At 45.4% G+C, this 19,266-nt stretch overlaps 1 protein-coding gene across 12 annotated transcripts in view; it reads left to right on the plus strand.

Moving 5' to 3' along the window:
- Positions 1 to 19,266, plus strand: part of DST (dystonin) — a gene marked incomplete at both ends in the record, with an annotated part of 363,235 nt that overhangs the window by 327,304 nt on the left and 16,665 nt on the right. For all 12 annotated transcript variants that reach the window (XM_080917065.1, XM_080917066.1, XM_080917067.1 and 9 more), the window contains 12 exons: positions 1,047 to 1,244; positions 1,529 to 1,657; positions 3,802 to 3,972; positions 4,716 to 4,871; positions 5,143 to 5,349; positions 7,231 to 7,350; positions 10,003 to 10,172; positions 12,984 to 13,143; positions 15,412 to 15,606; positions 16,069 to 16,197; positions 17,667 to 17,810; positions 18,447 to 18,635. In XM_080917065.1, coding sequence (XP_080773191.1) covers positions 1,047 to 1,244; positions 1,529 to 1,657; positions 3,802 to 3,972; positions 4,716 to 4,871; positions 5,143 to 5,349; positions 7,231 to 7,350; positions 10,003 to 10,172; positions 12,984 to 13,143; positions 15,412 to 15,606; positions 16,069 to 16,197; positions 17,667 to 17,810; positions 18,447 to 18,635 — 1,968 coding nt within the window. The remainder of the gene's footprint in view (positions 1 to 1,046; positions 1,245 to 1,528; positions 1,658 to 3,801; positions 3,973 to 4,715; positions 4,872 to 5,142; positions 5,350 to 7,230; positions 7,351 to 10,002; positions 10,173 to 12,983; positions 13,144 to 15,411; positions 15,607 to 16,068; positions 16,198 to 17,666; positions 17,811 to 18,446; positions 18,636 to 19,266) is intronic.

Genomic DNA, 19,266 nt, shown 5'->3' on the forward strand with positions numbered 1-19,266 from the left:
GCCATCTCTGATACAATCACCAGAGAAGCAATACTCTGGGGTCTGCCTGTCATCTGGAAAGCCTCCCAGGTCTGACTTCCCCTCCAGATGTGTGATGTCTTACATCAGATAAAGGATGACACCCTTTTCTTGGTTATTGCCAAGCATATGTCAGTGAGTGGTAGAGTAGAGCTATAATGAACTCAGAACTAATGCTAGGTGAAGGAGTCCCTTCAGTGAGAGAGTAAAGTAATACACTTCTCCTTTCCAAACATTCATGTCAAGCACATGTCCTAGATATGTGATAATGTTCTATTTGGGAAATGTGTATAGAGGAGTCAAAGTATCCCTTAAGACGTTCAGCTTAAGTTAAATTTCAAAATGGACTTGAATCAGTGAAAATGTCTTAATCACCTAATTATAATCTCTACAGAAGACTGTAGTGTATTAGTTGCAAGGCAGGGATAGCTGTCAGTGTTTGTGCAGCCCCTTTGAGACTGCCAGTCAACTAAAAGTGTAGCCATCCAGGAAGCCACAAGGTAGGAGGGAAGGAGGTCTGTTGATTTAGAACTTGCTGTTAACACTTTTTCTTATGAGGCTTTTGCTTCAGAATGTTTCACACACTTAGAAAGCAAAACAGGTACAGTGCACTAGAAATGTGGTTTGGGTGCTAGGTTCCTGACCCAGCATGAATAAAGGCCTAGGTTTGATCCCTCAACAATACCTAAAACTGGATGTGGTATCTCACACCTGTAATCCCAGCGCTTATTGGGGGTGAGGGGAGGGTGGAAAAAGTCAGCCCAGCAGCGGTGGCGCACCCCTTTAACCCTAGCACTTGGGACTCAAAAACAAGAAGATCCCTGTAAGTTGAAAGCCAGCTTGGTCTACAAGGCAAATCCCAGGACTGCTGCCAGGGCCACACAGCAAAAACCCTGTCTTGAAAAAGCAAACAAAAGAAAATTTCAAAGTCTTCTTTAGCTACCTGTTAAGTTGGAGGCTTGCTTGGGATACATGAGACCCCTCTCTGTGACTGTGTTTCCAGTGAGTGATCATGCTAACGTTTTCAGGTGCTCCAGAATGATGTCTTAGCCCACCAGTCCACGGTGGAAGCTGTCAACAAAGCAGGAAATGACCTCATTGCGTCAAGTGAGGGCGAAGAAGCAAGCAACCTCCAGTACAAGCTCAGCATTCTAAACCAGCGCTGGCAGGATATTTTGGAAAAGACCGATCAAAGGAAGCAGCAGCTGGACAGCGCCTTGCGCCAGGTGACTAGAGAGCATCCGGGTGGTGCTGAGGCTGTGCTGGGGGCGTGCCCCACTAGCCCTCAGATGCAGGTTTAATGTTGCTACTTTAAAGAGAGGGTAAAAATAATTGGAATAAAGAACAGAGCTGATGAGGAGGCAGTACTCTCGGGTAGTGAGCCACTGCTCCTGACACGTAGCATCCTAATGAGACGCAGAGACAGCTTAGCGTGCTGGGGCCGGTTTTTGCCCTGGCTGGAGAGGGCTCTCGTTTGCGACACAAACTTAAAAACCACCTGTCACTGCAGGCCAAAGGGTTCCACGGGGAAATCGAAGAATTGCAGCAGTGGCTGACAGACACAGAGCGTCATCTCTTGGCATCCAAACCTCTGGGAGGCCTGCCGGAGACAGCCAAGGAGCAGCTTAACGCACACACGGTAAGTGCCGTGTTTTCTGCAGCCCTCGCCCTGGTCATACATGCATACCAATGGAAGAAGACACGGTTAGAAAAGTAAGGTTTGTGGCAGAAATCACTCGATGTGGATGCCAGAAATAGCACCATTTAGCAACAAAATTTTTCAAGTAAGAATCCATCTAAGAGGTTAGTGTCTCAGCACATGGGAAGAAAGTTGTAAAGAAGTCTAGTACTTCTTAGTATTGTTCTGCGAATGTTTATGTCCTCCCTCCCCCCACCCCCCGCCACACACACACACAAGTTTTAAGGATTATAGTAATACAGTATCATATTAGTTATAAACGGTTATCCCCTGAAGTATAAAGACACACCTCTAAATAACCCAATAATTTAATATAATTGCAACTAATATAATAATAATCAACTGTGAGATAATCTGTGTAATCCTGTGGTTTGGGTTTGCTGTTCACAGCTAGGCAAGACCCATTTACTTGAAGTACAAAGTTACCTCGCCAACAACTGTGTGACCTCAGAGGGCCCGTCTCAGTAAAACCCTGAGTGACTTCCACCTGGGTCCTTACTTTCTTGGATGTTCTTAGCTGGCTCTCACTTAGTTCATTACTTGTTAGATAACTATTATTAGATAACTAATAATGAATTCTGTCTCCAGAATTTTAAAAACAAACAAACAAAAAAGCAACAAAGAAGCTGCAGAGGGCCTGGAGAGAGAGCCCAGCAGTAAAGAGGCTTTACTGTTCTTCCGGAGGACCGGAGCTCATGTCTCAGCACCTACCTGACAGCCCACAGCCACCTGTAAAGCTAGTTCCAGGGCACCAGATTCCTTCTGGCCTCCTCGGGCTTCTGGCTTGCACACAGTGCACATGAACTCACAAGTCTACACGTGCATTTAAAGATTAAGTGAACCTTTGCTAACAGATTAGAAAGCATTATATTGCCACAGGAGTGGCTTCTCTTGGATCTGGTTGTGCTACAAATGAAGATAAGAACAGAATAAGTTTTCACTTACCTGAGGCTGCTTCAGGATTTGATGCTTTTTAAAAATGAATCTCTAAATGTGCTTCTTTTTTTGTTTTTTTTTTTTTTAATATGCTGTTTTTTTTAAGGATGAAGAAATAGACAAAGATGTAGTTAGTGGTAATGGGGAGACCGCTTTACGATTGCGCTCACGTCAATAAGCAGTGTGTTTCAACTGGTTAGTTATATAAAGCATCTCGTCTTTTAAAAATTAAGTTGAAAATATCAGTAAGATGTAGAATATAGAACTTTCCACCGGAACTGTGACTGGGCCCACATTATCATCCGGTCTACGCGATAAAAACTGCCTTCGTGTTTGATGAGCTGTAACCGTTGTCTCAATAATGGCGGGCTTCCCGTTTTAGCGGGATCTTCCTGTATTCACTGTAGCAGATATGTACAGCACTCCCGTTGGCAACGCTTCAAGTTTAACATTGAAACGAATAAATGACGTCGCAGACGCAGCTCCAGGAACCTGGTGGTCTTTCTATCTCTCGTAGCTTTCTGTGCTGGGTCTTTGGTTTCTGTCCATCACGTGTGTTCTGGGTACAAAGTTAAACTGTACCGATTCTTTTGTTTTTTTTTTTTTTTTTTTTTTTTTAGTAATTATATCATGGTAAAATGGACATAGCCGTTTCAGTGCACAGAGGGGGAGCCCCTCAGAGAAGTGAAATTGCTAGCACAGCTCTTCAGATCTGATTCATTACGGTGCAGTGAGAGCCATTCTCGACGGTGCGCTAACTATTGCTGTAGACCTAAGTGTGCAGCATGCAGTGATAGATTTCTCAGCAGACAAGGTGTGACTCTAGGCATAGATCCAACTTCAGCTGTTCGTCAGGCTGGCTCCGTGAGCCAGAAAGATAGAGGGGTTAGAGAGGACCAGGTCCAGTTCCAACCACCTACACAGTAGCTCATAACTGACCACGTCTCCAGACCTGACACCCTCACCCTCTTCTGACCTCCACAGGAACCAGGCGTGCACAGGATACACACGTATGCATGCAGGCAGAACATTGACACACGTGCCAAGTGAAAAATAAAAGAATGCTGCTGTTGGGTCTTGTCCTCTGTCGAGTAGTATAACTCGAGGGCTTTGGCAAGTCGTGTAACACAAGGGCTATCTCGTTGTAGGAAATCTGCACTGCCTTTGCCATCAAAGAAGAGACGTACAAGAACCTGATGCTGAGGGGACAGCAGATGCTCGCACAATGTCCCAGTTCTGCAGAGACCAACATTGACCAAGACATAAACAACTTGAAGGAGAAGTGGGAATCTGTGAAAAGCAAACTCAACGAAAAGAAAGTGCGTGCTTTGATGGGTGTGACAGAGCAGCGTTTGCGCACGTCCCTCCCCGGGCTGTGTGTTATTCCTAGCTATTGGGAGTCTAATTTTTATGACTTGGTATTTCGTGAGGTTAAAAACAATAGTCTAGCCACCCCCCAAAAAAAAACAGTGAAACAATGCAGATAAAGATGTACCTCGGGTCACATACTGCTCCAGTTTTTTAAAACTCTGATGATTTTATTAAAATAGGAACGACTTGGGGGTTGGAAACTTAGCCCAGTGGTTAAGAGCACCAGCTATTCTTCCTGCAGAGTCCCATATTCATATGGCAGCTCAAAGCTGTCCATAAGTCTGTGGATCTGAGACATATACATCCATACACATAGTGTGTGTGTGTGTGTGTGTGTGTGTGTGTGTGTGTACCACACAGCCCTAGGTTATGAATAATTGTTTTCTAATCACATCTGTAGACAAAAGATAATGCTATGACTCTAGTTAATGTTTGATAATCTCTCACATTAAACTGATACATCAGTTGTAATTTATGGGATAGTGTGTTTTATCATCACCTTTCCAAACAGAAGCACAATCTAGGGTCTCCCAGTAACCTTGCCTGGAGCAACAACCAGCAGCCAGCTAGAACCAGACTGTAGGCCCCGGATGGAACGTGCCTGGTGTCCAGTGGGAACGTCACTGATTAGCTGACACACAGTGAGTAAATAAATGGTGAGCACCAAACACTAAGTCCTTTTCCTTTACAGACAAAATTGGAAGAGGCCCTGCACTTGGCCATGGACTTCCACAATTCCCTCCAGGACTTCATCAACTGGCTTACCCAGGCTGAGCAAACTTTGAACATGGCTTCTCGTCCAAGCCTTATCTTGGACACCATCTTATTTCAAATCGATGAGCACAAGGTACATCGGGGTCCCAAATAGAAAGTGTGTCCCTTCATGTCAGCAGAGTCAGTTTAGTAATTTGGAAACGTCCTGTTCAATGTATTTTTTATTCCTTATGCTATGTCTCATCCCCAGCCACCGCCCTGCCCCAATTCCTCCTGGATTCACACCTCACCCACCTGAGACCTTTCCTGTGTCCTTTAACATGAGCGCTGCCGACGGCTGTGTGTACATTTTTAAAGTCAGTTCGCCTCCTTGGTTCTAACTGCATTCTCTTTTGTGGTGAAAGGTCTTTGCCAACGAAGTAAATTCTCACCGTGAGCAGATAATAGAGCTAGACAAAACTGGAACCCACCTCAAGTATTTCAGTCAGAAACAAGATGTCGTCCTCATTAAGAACCTGCTGATCAGCGTGCAGAGCCGGTGGGAAAAGGTGGTTCAGCGCTTAGTAGAGAGAGGAAGATCCTTGGACGAAGCAAGGAAGAGGGCCAAGCAGGTAAGAAAGCTGGCCGGTGTTCCCTGACCTCGGCAGCAAGGGAGCCCTTTCAACCTCCCTTCTCCTCGTCGGACAAGGCCACTTTGCCGAGTTATATTGCTAACTCTGGAGGCCAGACTTCCATCACGTCAGAGTTGAAGACCAGACAGACCTACATCCCCCCGAGTGCTTCCCGAGGGACCTAACCCATCTATGTCCCTCTCTTCCCTGGCTCACAGCCTTCACTTCTTCCCAAAGATTCTGCTCCATTCCCTCTCACTTGAAATTAATTGAGTCTCCGGGAGGCTGCTTTTCATTTAACTTAGGGAACCTCACAAACCTCGAAGGCAACTTCCCATCCTCTATTTGACCTGTTATCAACTAACATTCATCCAGAGTAACCCCAGAGAACAGGAGAATCACTCATCTTCCTGCCCTGTGAGGAAGGATAGCTCCACCTTACTTTGACAGAAACTGTTCTTCTTGGGGGTTTTGTTGTTGTTTTTAAACTGAAAACTTGATGTACTATTTATTGAGGCCGGATTTTGTGGTGTATACCTTCGCCCCCATTCCGCTCCTGCTGTCTGTCATCAGTAACATTGGAGTCTGGTGTTTGGAGAGTAGGCTCACTGGTTGATGCCAGAGTTGTTTACGGGAGTCTGATGCACTCCTCTCCACAAGTCCTTCCGGGGCTTTGAACAGCTAGTTTGCAGAGGCTTACTGCATCCTAGCTTGCCGTCTTCTCCTCTCTCTCGTTTAGTTAACCAACCTTCTGTTCTCCTGTTTCCAGGGCAAACAGACAGTGCTCGCCCTGTTTCTTAAGATTAGATTGGGAAGTGGGATGAGCTTCAGAACCTGTGTGCTTGAAGCACACGGCAGCCCAGCTGTGCCACACCTGTTCTAGAGCCCAGCCACCTAGGACCCCACCAGCTGTTCCGTTCTGTCCCATCTGAGTTTGGACAGTACGCCGATTGTAGGTCTGCGGCTTTGGCTATCATGAGCTTGTCTTCCCTCCAGTTACCTGGATGAGCTGCTCTCTAGTGCTGTCCTGCAGCTGGTGACCCCCATACCCACACTGCTGCTAGGTCACACAGCTCCCATTATTTCATTATCAGGGTGTTCAGGTATACGGGGAGCTTAACCTCTTTAGCCTCTGCTATGTGGCTCTCCTGGTTTATTATAAGAAAATAACATGTAACCAGTTTCATGGTTGGTACCCAGAATCTGTACCAGATTGGCTAGACACAAACATGCATTGACTCAGAATAATTTCAGGTTCCTGGTTGGCAAACAGAATGAAACATGGTTAGAATGCCAGGAAGGCAGGACTTGTGCATTTCAAACCCCAGTGGGTGGGACAGCCCTGAGCAGGGCTCTGAGCACAGGGGTAAGGGTGCTAAGACTGTCTCCTGGATTCCGAGGGAGATGGCCTCTTTTGTGCCTGTCATGTTTAAAGATAGTTCACAAGGGTGCATTTTCCTTTTGTTCCTTCTTCTTAACATAGGAGTTGGGCACAGAACAGTGTCAGGGTGTGCAGAGGCAGGTAAGCAGAGCAGACATTTTCTGAGAATTCATGTTAACTATTGAGCAAAGAGAGACAATGTGGGCTGGGCTGAGGGGTTCCTTAGCTCTCCTTAGCATTGTCTGGCTCGTTCCTGTACTTAGTAAGCTGATGCGCTGACCGAGTTACAGTTGAGTGACCTCAGGCCACAGTTGTACACATCCAGTGTTGCTTTGCAACTTGCTAATGGCCCGCCACCCATTTTTCTTCAGGGAGAATTTCCAATTGATGATTTTTTTTAAGGATATTCCATTGGTGATTGTTTCCGTTTTATAATAGACTAAATTGCAAACAGTGTGTGCTCCACAAACTTTCCGGATAAATACGGATCTCTTTAACAGTTCCACGAAGCTTGGAGTAAGCTGATGGAATGGCTGGAAGAGTCAGAAAAGTCTTTGGATTCTGAACTGGAAATCGCCAATGATCCAGACAAAATCAAAGCACAGCTGGTTCAGCACAAGGTGAGCTTCTCATTGGCAAAGGATGCTTAGTTTTTTGCAAAATCAAGCGCTGGTTCTTTCTTGTCCTTGTGTGTATTCATCAGGAGACAATAAGGGGGACCTGCCGGTTGCTAATGGAAAGCAGGAAGTTAAAACCTGGTGTCTTCTCTATAGCCTAGAATATACTGAGTTTGCAGCTTTTCATGACAGTTTCTAAACTTGCAATTATTTTAGTGGCTAAGTCTGGAGTATAAAGGTGCACAGAGCCTGATGCAGTAGTGGCTACCTTTTATCACAGTTGCTTGGGAAACTGAGGAATGGGGAGCCAGCCTGGGAACATAGCAAAACCTTGCCCTGTAAGTAAACAGGCCCTGAACAGAGACATAGGAAAAGCTGACTGATGCTAGCCAAGAACAAGTAACTGCAGAAATTTGCGTGTGTGTGTGTGTGTGTGTGTGTGTGTGTGTGTGTGTGTGTGTGTGTACACATATGCATGGGCTCACACATACGTGTATAAAATTCTATTCCTTCTCTCAGATAACCAGGTAGAAGCTTCTCTGTGAGACTAGAAAAATATAGATACAAGTTTACCTCTCCTCAGCTCCTTTGTACCTGTGTCCCCGTTATAAAGTGGGCACTGGTCTTACAGATAAAGCTGAGGGTGATTGTTGTGAACACTTTCACAACTTCAGACCCCTACATTTACATAAATAACTGCTTAGAATATGGCAATTTTAAGAGGCTAGAAAATTGTGGGATAATTTAAGTTTTATCTTCCTTAGAGAATCTAGACACACCTGTTCTGTGTACTTAGCCGAGGGTGGTGACCAGAGGATGATGGGAGAGATCATATGTGCCCTTGGGCCAGATGGTGCTTTAAGATTGCCTTGTTTGGCTGATAGCTTTCTCTAAATAAAATACTTTGTTTGAGTTTATACATGGATAGTATGTAATCTTAAGAAAAGTAACATTGCAGTTTGAGCTGGAGAAACCCAGACAGAAGAACATGCAGAGAATATGAGAGTCTCCGTTTTACCCAGTGTCTTCCATTTCTCCAGGACTCATCTTAAGGCAGCCCACAGAACAATTTTAAAAGAAAAGTTCCCAAGTCAACGTTTGAGGTCTTCTGCCTTTAGAAAGCTCGAGTCTGTCCACAGAGAGATTATTGAGTTTGTATCTTCTGTATGGAGAAAGTTTATGTCAGCCCCTTGATTCTAAACACAAACATGCCATTCAGAATAACACGGAAACTTAGTCCTCACCGGTAGCAAGCTGTAGAAATGACGGAATACTGTGTGTTCTTACGTAAAATTTGTCCTCATGTGGTTACTTCTTGTTATTAGACTAAATAATTTAGTCATCTCAAAGCAGGCAAAGTGTAGCTTTTGAAATGAAATACCTGAAGAATTGGGTAGTCGTGCCCTGCGATTGCTTCTGAGGGTGGTGTTACCTCTGCCACCCAGCGCTTCACAGTCTGGTCCGACTCCGGTGTGCTGTCAGCACTGAGAAGCATCTCGCTGGCGTCACCCATCCCACGAGCCTACGAAGAATGTACTGAGCCGGCCTTGCTTTCTTTCTACTCCTGAAATTGTATCTTCAGGATACAATGCGCTCATTTTTCTGCTCTCTTTGTAAACACTTAGAAGTACCTGCTAGCTAGGAAGCAGTCCTGAGAGGCCCACAAACAACCCTGGCTCTGTAAGCACTATTGAATCACAGGGAAAGGATATAATTTGCCTACACACACACACACACACACACACACACACAAAACCATGACAGTCATAACTAATGAGCGATGGGTGGTACTGTGTAAATGTTACATTAACACCATAGCTATTTGATCCCGGAAAAGTATTCTAACCTCTTTTGAGATAAGACTCAATACGGCTGGGCAGAAGGAACATATATAGGTTTTCTCAATGGTCTAACAACCATCAGACCCTGGAATGGCAGTTCTGATATCTTGGCTCACAGACAAATTAGCTGTGTCCTTACTGTGCATCTTAGGGTTTACTGTCAGTAACTTCCCTAGGTTGTGCTAGGCTTCATGCCTCACACACACGTACACACACACACGCCTGTGTTTAGCCCCCTGCAGATTTGTTATAAGCGACTGCGGCCGCCATGAGTTTATGTACGCCATGGCTTTTCATCTGCGTAAGACAATATTTAGTGACTCCCAATTCTTCTTAGATTCTTTCTGCCCTCTCTTTCACAATTTTGGGGGACTTGGAGAGGGTCACAGGTAGCTTGCGTGTTACAGAACCAATCTGCCAGGCAACCTGTGCCCAATGGTACAGCAATGGCATCTGACTATAAGAGGAAGAACCAGCCAAGTTGAGATTTGATCTGAAGTCTGTTACTAGGGTTCCGGGCAAAGATCCATGGCTGGAGGGTCATGGATACAAAAAGATGAACATACTACTTTTGTTTCATTAAAGGGGCATATCAAAGTGCCTCCTTGATATTTATGTTCATCCCAAAGCCTGGTGCGGCCCCTCAGCCTTGAGCAAAGAAGTTTTGTTTGACAGTTACTCACAGCTGGTCCTGATGCTGAGAAAAAAGCGACTGAATCCTCAGCCTTGAACAAGATCCTGCTGTTGATGCTTTTCACCAGTTAGCAAACTGGTCCCAAGCAGAAACTTAACTCTTTTCCTCTTAAATGCGTAGGAGTTTCAGAAATCACTTGGAGGCAAACACTCTGTCTACGATACCACCAACCGGACTGGACGCTCTCTGAAGGAGAAAACCTCCCTGGCCGATGACAACCTGAAGCTGGACAATATGCTGAGCGAACTCAGGGACAAATGGGACACCATATGTGGAAAGTCTGTGGAAAGGTAGGATGCTCAGGCATTGGTGTCTCTGTAGACCTGCCTCAGATATATGCGGTGTTGTGGACGTAGCTGTGGGCCTCGGAGACTTATTAGGGAAAGGAATATCTGTTTTCACTAGGTCTACTTGCTTGTGTATAGGTGGTCTCATACTGCAGTTTAATGGCCCCTCGGCTCACTATGTAGCCAAGGCTAGCCCTGGTCTTCCTCTCAGTACGATTACAGGCTGTGCCACCGTTCCCACCCAGCTCCCAGCTCTGCTGTCTGGCTCCTTTAACTTGCATCTGACAAGCAGAACAGTTAACATGAAAACATAAACGAGAGCCTGTTGTTTCCCTTTCTCACCAGCGTTCAGAACTTGGTATTGGATACAAAATAAAATGGGCTCCATATTGTGGTGTGCAAGACAGCACTGATCCGACCCGGGCCAGCACACCTTCAAGCCTCCAATCTCCCTTCCTTCCTGTCGGACTTTTGTGAGGCCCCAAGAGTCCACGTTAAAACTATCAAGTATTTAATAAAGCATAATACTAGTGTAAAGGCCCAAACATCCTGAATTTCTGATATTTTTTTCCCCTTGATCATTAGTTCTACTTAATTTTGTCACAAAAGCTTGGTACCCTTATCCAAAACGTTTGAGGTCAGAAATAATCAGATTTGGGTGTTTTTTTTTTCTTCCGATTTTAGAATATTTACATATATTTCATGGATTATCTTGAGGATTAGCCTCTAATCTAAATTTGAAATCCATTTGTCATATATATACATACATATATATATATATATATACACATATATACATATATATACATATATATGTGTGTGTATATATATATATATATCCCTTGCTTTAAATTGGGGTGATTGTTTTAAAAAATAGTTAATAAAAGAACATATCTAGTTGGGCTTATAGCTCCAGAAGGCTAGAGTCCATGGTATTGGGATAAAAGCATGGCAGCAGGAACAGCTGAGAGCTCACATCTCAAACTGCAAACAAGAGGCAGCGAGCACACTGGGTACATCCTTTAGAGCCCAGAAGCCCACTCCCAGTGGCACACCTCTCCAACCAGGCCACACCTCAAACAAGGCCACGCCTTTTAATCCTTCCCAAACAGTTCTACCAATGGAGGACAAGATGTTGAAATGTGAGAGCCTCCCCAAGCTCCCTTCTCACTCAGTCTCATTCAGACTGTTCTACTCTGTAGGTGGCAGACCATCCACTCTGCAGGGCAGAGGCTTCGATGTAATTCCCGGCCTCAGCTGTTTCTCCATGTCTGGGGTCTTACCTAGGAAATCCACCTGTACCTACATCCCAAAGAGTCTTATCCTTTATCCTATCCTTCATCTCATTTTGGCCCCAGTGTGGTTTGTTTTCCTTAGGATTCCTAGGATATGTGAAGCCTTTTCTGCTCTCATGTGATTTGGGCACATACTTTCCAGTTATGCTAAGTTATTTCTCGTATTTGAAGTCACGTTCTGTTGCAGTAGGGCCTGAATCTCCTTTTTATGTCTTCTCCTCCTCCTCCTTCTTCTCCTTTTCCTCCTTCATGCTGTTCCTGTACTTGGCATATAAGTTTTCATCTCCTGATTCTGACTTCCTTGTAGCTTTGAATACAGCTTGCTTATTTCTTCCCAGCTATCTCGGTCATTTGGTATCTGCCATGTTAGAGGTATGTCTTTCTTCCTCATTGCCATGTTTCTGTTTCTGGGCATAGGATGCCCTTAAGCATCTGTTGTACTTCTGGTTCAGTAGTCATGAGTTCCATTAGTATATCCTCCTCACAAAAGGTTCTTACCACTCAGACAAGTCTGCTGGGTACAAATTTGGGGAGTTTTCTTCTACTGTTTTAGTGAAGTTTTTTTTTTTTTGTTTTGTTTTGTTTTGTTTTGTTTTTTTTGTTTTTTTTTTTTTTGTTGTTGTTGTTGTTTTTTTTTTTTTTTTTTTTTGTGCCCCCAGCCTGTAGCTCTTCTTCCTCTGGTATGCCAGGGACTAGAATATTTGATTTTTTAGGGTCTCCCAAAGCTCTTGCATTTTCTCTCCACAGTTGTCTACATCTTTTTCTTTCTGTTGGACATGAACAACTCAAAAGACCCTGATCTAGTCCATTACTTCTCCCTGATCTAATCTGTTACTAAAGGTTCCGAGCACTTCTTACATTTCTCTGTTGAGAATGTTTCTCTGTTGGTCTGGGTATCTTGTATGGCGTGATGTGATAATCCCCTTAGTGAGTTCCTCTTGATAATTTGTCTTGGGAGGTGTCAGCCCCAGATGCAACTCACACCACGGACTCTGTCGTGCTTGTCACAATCTCCAAGGCTAAATCTTCCACCATCTCTCCTCACAGGATCCATGGCCACAGGGTTAAAATTAGGAAGCCATTTTTTTTTCAATTAAATAAGAGATGTATGGTACAGAGTTTTATAGTATGGGATCCTGTGACATCACGTTAGTAATAAAAACATTTGTATTTGGGAAGTCTGTGTCTCAGATTTTTCAACCTGTATCTAGATGCACTAGAATTCATCACTAGACAGCTTCAACATCCAAGTAAATAAATAAATCTTCTTAAATAAAACTAGCAGATATTTATTTAGACTCCTGAAGGATCAGTGGTTTACGAAAATGGGGTTAAGGGGATCTTGCTGTGACAGATGCCAAGTGTGTATTTAGCGGCACAAAAGAGAAAAAGTATTTTCTAAGGATAGGAGGGGACTGTGAAGGTCGCTCACGCTTCCTCTTCAGTGCCACCAGCCGTCACTGGGGAACGTCACTGGGGAACGTCACTGGAGACTAATTCCTCTCCTTTTTTCCCTCAGACAGAACAAATTGGAGGAAGCCCTGTTATTTTCCGGGCAGTTCACAGACGCCCTGCAGGCCCTCATCGATTGGCTGTACCGGGTGGAGCCCCAGCTGGCAGAAGACCAGCCTGTCCACGGAGACGTCGACCTGGTGATGAACCTGATCGATAACCACAAGGTACCGCAACCCCGACCTTCCTTTCATGCTGTTGTTTAGCTGTGTGTTCTGAGCATTGAGAAGAAGGCAAAGAGCTACAGTAACCTTGGAAACCTGGAAGAGGGGGGTCTTACCACTGATAAGTGACTGAACACATTCCAGAAGCCATCTTCTAAGACAATGAGGGGAAATCACTTAACCCGCAGAATGTTTCCCTTTTAATTACCTGATCTACGTCTATTTTAGACTAGAAATGTAATTTAACTTCGTCCTTCTGGGCTCTTCATTCAAACAGTTATGTGATGAAATTTAAAGCCATTCATTGAGTGACGTGGAAGGAGGTAATCTTCTAGGTGTACGGATCCCCCCCCCAAGGGGTCATGAGTAGATCCTCTTCTTGATCTGGAGTAATGCTGAGTTAGCAGCGTGCACTGGGAGATTTATTTATTCTAAGACACTTGATTTCTTAGTGCATGTGATAAATAAATCGTCTTGTAAGTTAAGTGTGTGTTTGAGGTTTCCAGCTGGTACTAAGTATGAGGTCTTAGTTTTTTAATTTTATTTATGTGTATGTGATTGGGGGGAGGGTGCAAACCAGAGGAAGGTTTAACTCCTCTAAAGCTGGAGTTACACATAGATGTAGGCCACCCGCCATGGCTGCTTGGATCTAAAGTCAGGGTCTCTGGGGGAGAGAAGAAAGCCTTAGGTGCTGAGCCATCTCTCCAACACCAGGGTCTTTATATGATCCAGTGATATAGCACAACCTGGCAGGCCTTCATGTTTACTTTGTTTGTTTCTGTTCTGTGAACAGAATTATACTCAACGCTAACAGAAAATGCAAAAACAAAGCTCGTGCTGGGGACATGCCTCCGTCGGTAGGATGCTGGCTTAGTTTGTGCTGGGGACATGCCTCCGTCGGTAGGATGCTGGCTTAGTTTGTGCATAGTCCTGGGTTTGATCCTCAGCATGGCCTATACACCGTGTGGTAGCTCACCTCCTTATGTGAGGTGCTGGGGATGTGGGAGCAGGAGGAGCGGCAGTTCAAGGTTACCCTTGTGCCATGAGGTCCTGTCTCAGATAAGGAAATCCAAGAACACTGGTCCGGCCCACAGTGCTTTGCTTCTGTTAATAAAAAATGTTCTTGTGTTGAATTCAGACATGCCCCAATAAGTTTACTGCATAGGTATGCATTTTATATTTACAACCCAAAGTGCTTTCGAGACATCAAACATCATCAAGTATGAATTATTCACTAAAGATTAGTTACGTAGTTGGAAGACTCCAGAAGCTTAACTATACAAAGAACTTCAGAAAGTCCACTGTGAAACTGTTGGCTAGTCCTGTCACGGGTGGATATGTAGATACTTTCCCTTCTGTGTGTATTGACAGTACGTGTGTCTGTCTGTAGCCACGTACCATTGAACACAGACTAAAACCTGTTACCTGTTCATGACATCCAAGCTGGATAGTTTCGGCTAAGCTCCCTTTTTGGGGTGACTTGTGCATAAACTCGAGTAATTCTATCGTGGACAGAACACTGGTTGTCTGAATAGATAGTTTTATACACAGACACTTTGGTGATGAAGAGCCCTCAGCTCAACGCTACTTCTAAGAGTGGCCTGCAGAAGCCCTCCTTCTTACTCTTAAATCTGTGAAAATTGAGAGGGCGAGGTAGGAGACCCCAAAGCGTTTTCACTGAGATGACTCTAAACTGTAAAGTCATGGGTTGATACCTAAGGTGCCATGGGGACCACATGACTCTGTTGGACTCATTGGTCTTTCCAGACCCTGTAATGTGCACCAGGATGGCTCAGTCCTGTCTCTGTAGCATGTCTCTCAGAACAGTAGGTAATCAGTGTGCTGTGCGCGCTGTGGCAGCCACACCGATACTGAGAGGGTTGGTTATCCCTGCTACGTGACTTAGAAAGGGAATTTGATGCAGTCTCTCTCGCTTTCTGTTAGGGGTGTGTGTGTGTGTGTGTGTGTGTATGAGAAACTGAAATTGAGAAGGCTGATCACCAATATTTAAATCTTACATATCTCATTTTATAAAAACCCTATTCCCTTATGAGAATGTTACTAGATATAAACTAAATCTATCCAAAGACCTCAAAGAAGAACCATGAGCTATTTCCTACCTTGTAAAGATTGTGCCCAAAATCTGGTCATCCAGATCTGTGGGCTACAGATTGTATGTACATGGTATTTTATAAACATCTGTCTCTCACAACCACACACTTCTGCTATTTAGGTTCTGTACTTAAAAGTTAACTGTGATGGTTTCCTTAGGTCTTCCAGAAAGAGTTGGGAAAGAGGACCAGCAGCGTGCAGGCTCTGAAGCGCTCTGCCAGGGAACTCATAGAAGGCAGCCGCGATGACTCCTCCTGGGTCAGGGTACAGATGCAGGAACTGAGCACCCGCTGGGAGACAGTGTGTGCGCTCTCCATATCAAAGCAGACTCGGCTAGAATCAGCCCTGAAGCAGGTAAAGTCCACATCGCTGAGAGCTCTGTATGACCGGTGAAGTCCTGCCGTCGCAGCAAAGACAGCTCAGATAGACTAGCGGGGCCAGGCTCATCCTCACCCTCTTCTTAGATGGTCATCAAGGAAGTCTAGTCTGTCTCAGAACTGTCAGAACCCTTTTTCATGCTTCCCTGGAGAAATTCAAGTACTCAGCAGCAAGTACTTATCAGGGGTATTTACTAATCTGCTTAGTACTAATCGAATAAGTCACTTGGGAGTCCAGCTGGCTACCATGCACTGAACAGTAAGCTTTAAGAGGAGTGAGCCAGGCTTCCTGTGGGCTCCCCGTCTTCTGGATAGGAGTAATGTGCATAATTAATTTAAACTAAGACTTTTTGTTGGGAGGGGCTGTCCTGTGTGGTTCTGCGAATGTCACTTACAGGCATATCGTGAAATCCTGTTTTCTGTGTGTGTGTTCTGTTAGGCAGAGGAGTTCCACTCTGTGGTCCACACCCTCTTGGAGTGGCTGGCTGAGGCAGAGCAAACCCTGCGTTTCCATGGTGCTCTCCCAGATGATGAAGATGCTCTCCGGACTCTCATTGAGCAGCATAAAGTGAGTAGCTTCCAGCACAAAACAGGAAACTGAACAGGGCAAGAAAAGACCCAGTGACTGCTCTTAGCGAGTGCTCTTAGAGAGTGGTTTGGTTTGGTTTGGTTTGGTTTGGTTTGGTTTGGTTTGGTTTTCCTTCATGAGAAGAAATCACCCTTTTCTACATTTGAGAATGTTTCCCTCCTCCCTACTTACACACCTGTGCACATGTGCCTACACATGTGGCTAGGCCACTGTCTTTTTAGGTTTCCGTCTGAAAGAAAGTAGTCATTGTAGAGGTTCTCTGCTTCCTGTCTCCAGGCTGCACAGTGATCTTCCTAGAGGATCATTCGCCTTCTGACCAGAGTGAGGCCATTCTGTCCCCCATTGTATGTGTCTTCCAAGAACGAACCTTCCCACATGAGCAGCTTGGCCTTTACAGAATATTCCACCAGAACTGCATTTTAATAGTGCTTACATCTGTACACAAAGTTAGTGCCTCATTTAAAGCACTAAAATATTACTCTTAAGCCTCTGACTCCGGGGCTTATTTTATTCACTTGGTTAGCTTGCGTGCTGCCTGGACCGCCGGGTGCTTGTGGGAGTCAGGAGGCAGGTGTTTGCCCTTCCATCACGCGGATCCTGGGGCTCAGACTCAAGGTTTCTGACTTGAAGCAACTTATTCCACTCACTGAGCTGTCTCTCCTGGCCCACTTCTCATTTTTAATCAAAGGCCTTATAAAGATTCTTGTAAAGAACTAACCTGTAGTGTAGATTATAAATGTAAAGCACTGTTTTCATAGTGTTGATTGGCTAACAGGGTGGGGCTGGGGAACCAGGGAGCTTGGCCTCCGGTCACCAAGGCAAGCTAAGCTCTTTTCTGCAGCAGTGCTTGAAACTTGGCCAAACCCACCCAAGAGTGATCCTCGTAACAAATGTTTTTTTTTTTTTTTTTTTTTTTTTTAACCCTTGACTGAGAAAGTCCGATATTTCACAGAGGTCACTCACACCCACAAGCGGCATGGATGTGTGCATTTCCGAATAACCGAAAGGATTTTTTTAACACCACTTAATAACCTGGACTTTCAAAGTCACTCTGGAATGTCATCCTGCTATAGCGTGTATCACATCATCTACTTCTGACTGACCGCTGCCCTTCCTCAAAGGGCTTAGTGGAGTCTAGCAAGGGGACGTGCCTCACTGTTGGTGACAGTGTCACAGGCTCGCCTGGTGTGGCCTGGGGGACTGAAGTACTCTGAACACGGTTTACCTGTGAGGCTAGACTGTAAGAGACAGAAAAGTGACAGGCTCGTGGTGCATCTTCGAATCAGCTCGGTGGCTGGAAGTCGAGTTTGTATCACCGCAGGCTGGCGGCCGGCCAGCATCAGCCCCTACACCGGATTGAAGTCCTACCTTATTTCTATAACGTGACATGGAGTGAATGTCACTCAAGGGCCGACAGCTAACTGAAGTGTCTGCTCCGTCCGCTGCAGGAGTTCATGAAGAAACTGGAAGAGAAAAGAGCGGAGCTAAACAAGGCCACAGGCATGGGGGATGCTCTTCTAGCTGTCTGCCACCCTGACTCTATTACCACCATCAAGCACTGGATAACGATCATCCAGGCCAGGTTTGAAGAGGTCAGTGCGTTGTCTGTGGTAGCAGTATAGGGAGGTGGGGCAGGGGAATGGGAAACCTCGGCAATCGAGGCCTGCTGTGGGAAGCAAAGGCCTTCACGGAAAAGCATCACGTAGATCCCCCAACCTCCCAAGTGCATCAGCCCCTGAAGGAGCCTTTGGCCAGGAAAGTTACAGGACCTGCAACTGTATCTGTGAGTTTAGTTCCCTGTGGGTTTTGTCCCACCTGTCCACTGTGCCTGGGGGATAATGCCGCCTTGCCGAGGAAGCCTTGTATGCTTGTGGGAGTGAATGGAAGAATGTGATGAGAATTGAGCTCTTAGTATCTCAGCACTGTGGCTTCTGAATGCTGCCTGGAACAAGGCCCTTTAGAGAAAGGATACTTGAGCATGAGAACGCACAAGGAATGAACAGGAAATAAGCCTGTTGGCGATGCTAGGTACATCGTTAACATTCTCCTTGGAAGGGGACCCACTGCTTCCTCACGTTGGATCTGAGTGCCACTCACCGGATCTAGAATAGCAGAGAGCTTCCTGGGTCTAGTGCAGAATGCTCCCACTTTACTTTTAAAATGGGTATGGTTTACCGTAATGACACTAAGTTGCAAGAACCTGAGCAAGCCGTGTGTCCCTGCAACAGGTGCTGGCCTGGGCAAAGCAGCACCAGCAGAGGTTAGCAGGGGCGCTGGCCGGGCTCATTGCTAAGCAGGAGCTGTTGGAGACGTTGCTCGCATGGCTGCAGTGGGCCGAAGCCACACTGACTGAGAAAGATAAGGAAGTCATCCCCCAGGAGATCGAAGAGGTGAAAGCCCTCATCGCTGAACACCAGGTAAAGAAATTCAATCCTCAGCCATTAACCACCACCTCAGGTGTCTTTTTTCTTCTGTTGCTAGGATTCTGTTGCTAGGATTCCCAAATGAGTTTCTTGGCCTGCGACTGGCTACAGCTTGTCTCCTTTTCACTGCACTCTCTGGGCAATCTGATCTGATTGCTGGGGGCCCAGCCGGCATTTGCTTCCTTGTTACATACCTGCTTTTCCTCAGTCTCCTTCAATGACCAACCACGAATATTCCAATTGCGGTTTACTTAGAAGGGCGTGCCTTCTCTTCCTCAGATTGACTGCGTACCCTGCACACCTCACCCGTTTTAAACTCTGAAATGTTGGCTTCATAGGTGCCCGGAGTCATGGTTTGTTTAATTACTGGAGCTGGAGAGATGGCTCAGAGGTGAAGAACACTTAGAGAAGACCTAAATTCAGTTCCCAGAACCCGTACCGGGCAACTCAAAACCCACCGTAAATTCCATTTCAGGGGCCGCATTGCCCTCTCGTTGCCTCTGCCTATTGACCAGCAGCAACATATACACACACATACATCCACGTAACTAAAAACAGAATTTTCAAATGTAAAATCTGTGCTATTGGTGTCTAATGGCCCAGAGTGTCTCTGGTGATGTTCCCT

This window comes from Micromys minutus (assembly GCF_963924665.1).
Source record: "Micromys minutus genome assembly, chromosome: 5".
In the NCBI taxonomy this organism is placed as follows: Eukaryota; Metazoa; Chordata; class Mammalia; order Rodentia; family Muridae; genus Micromys; species Micromys minutus.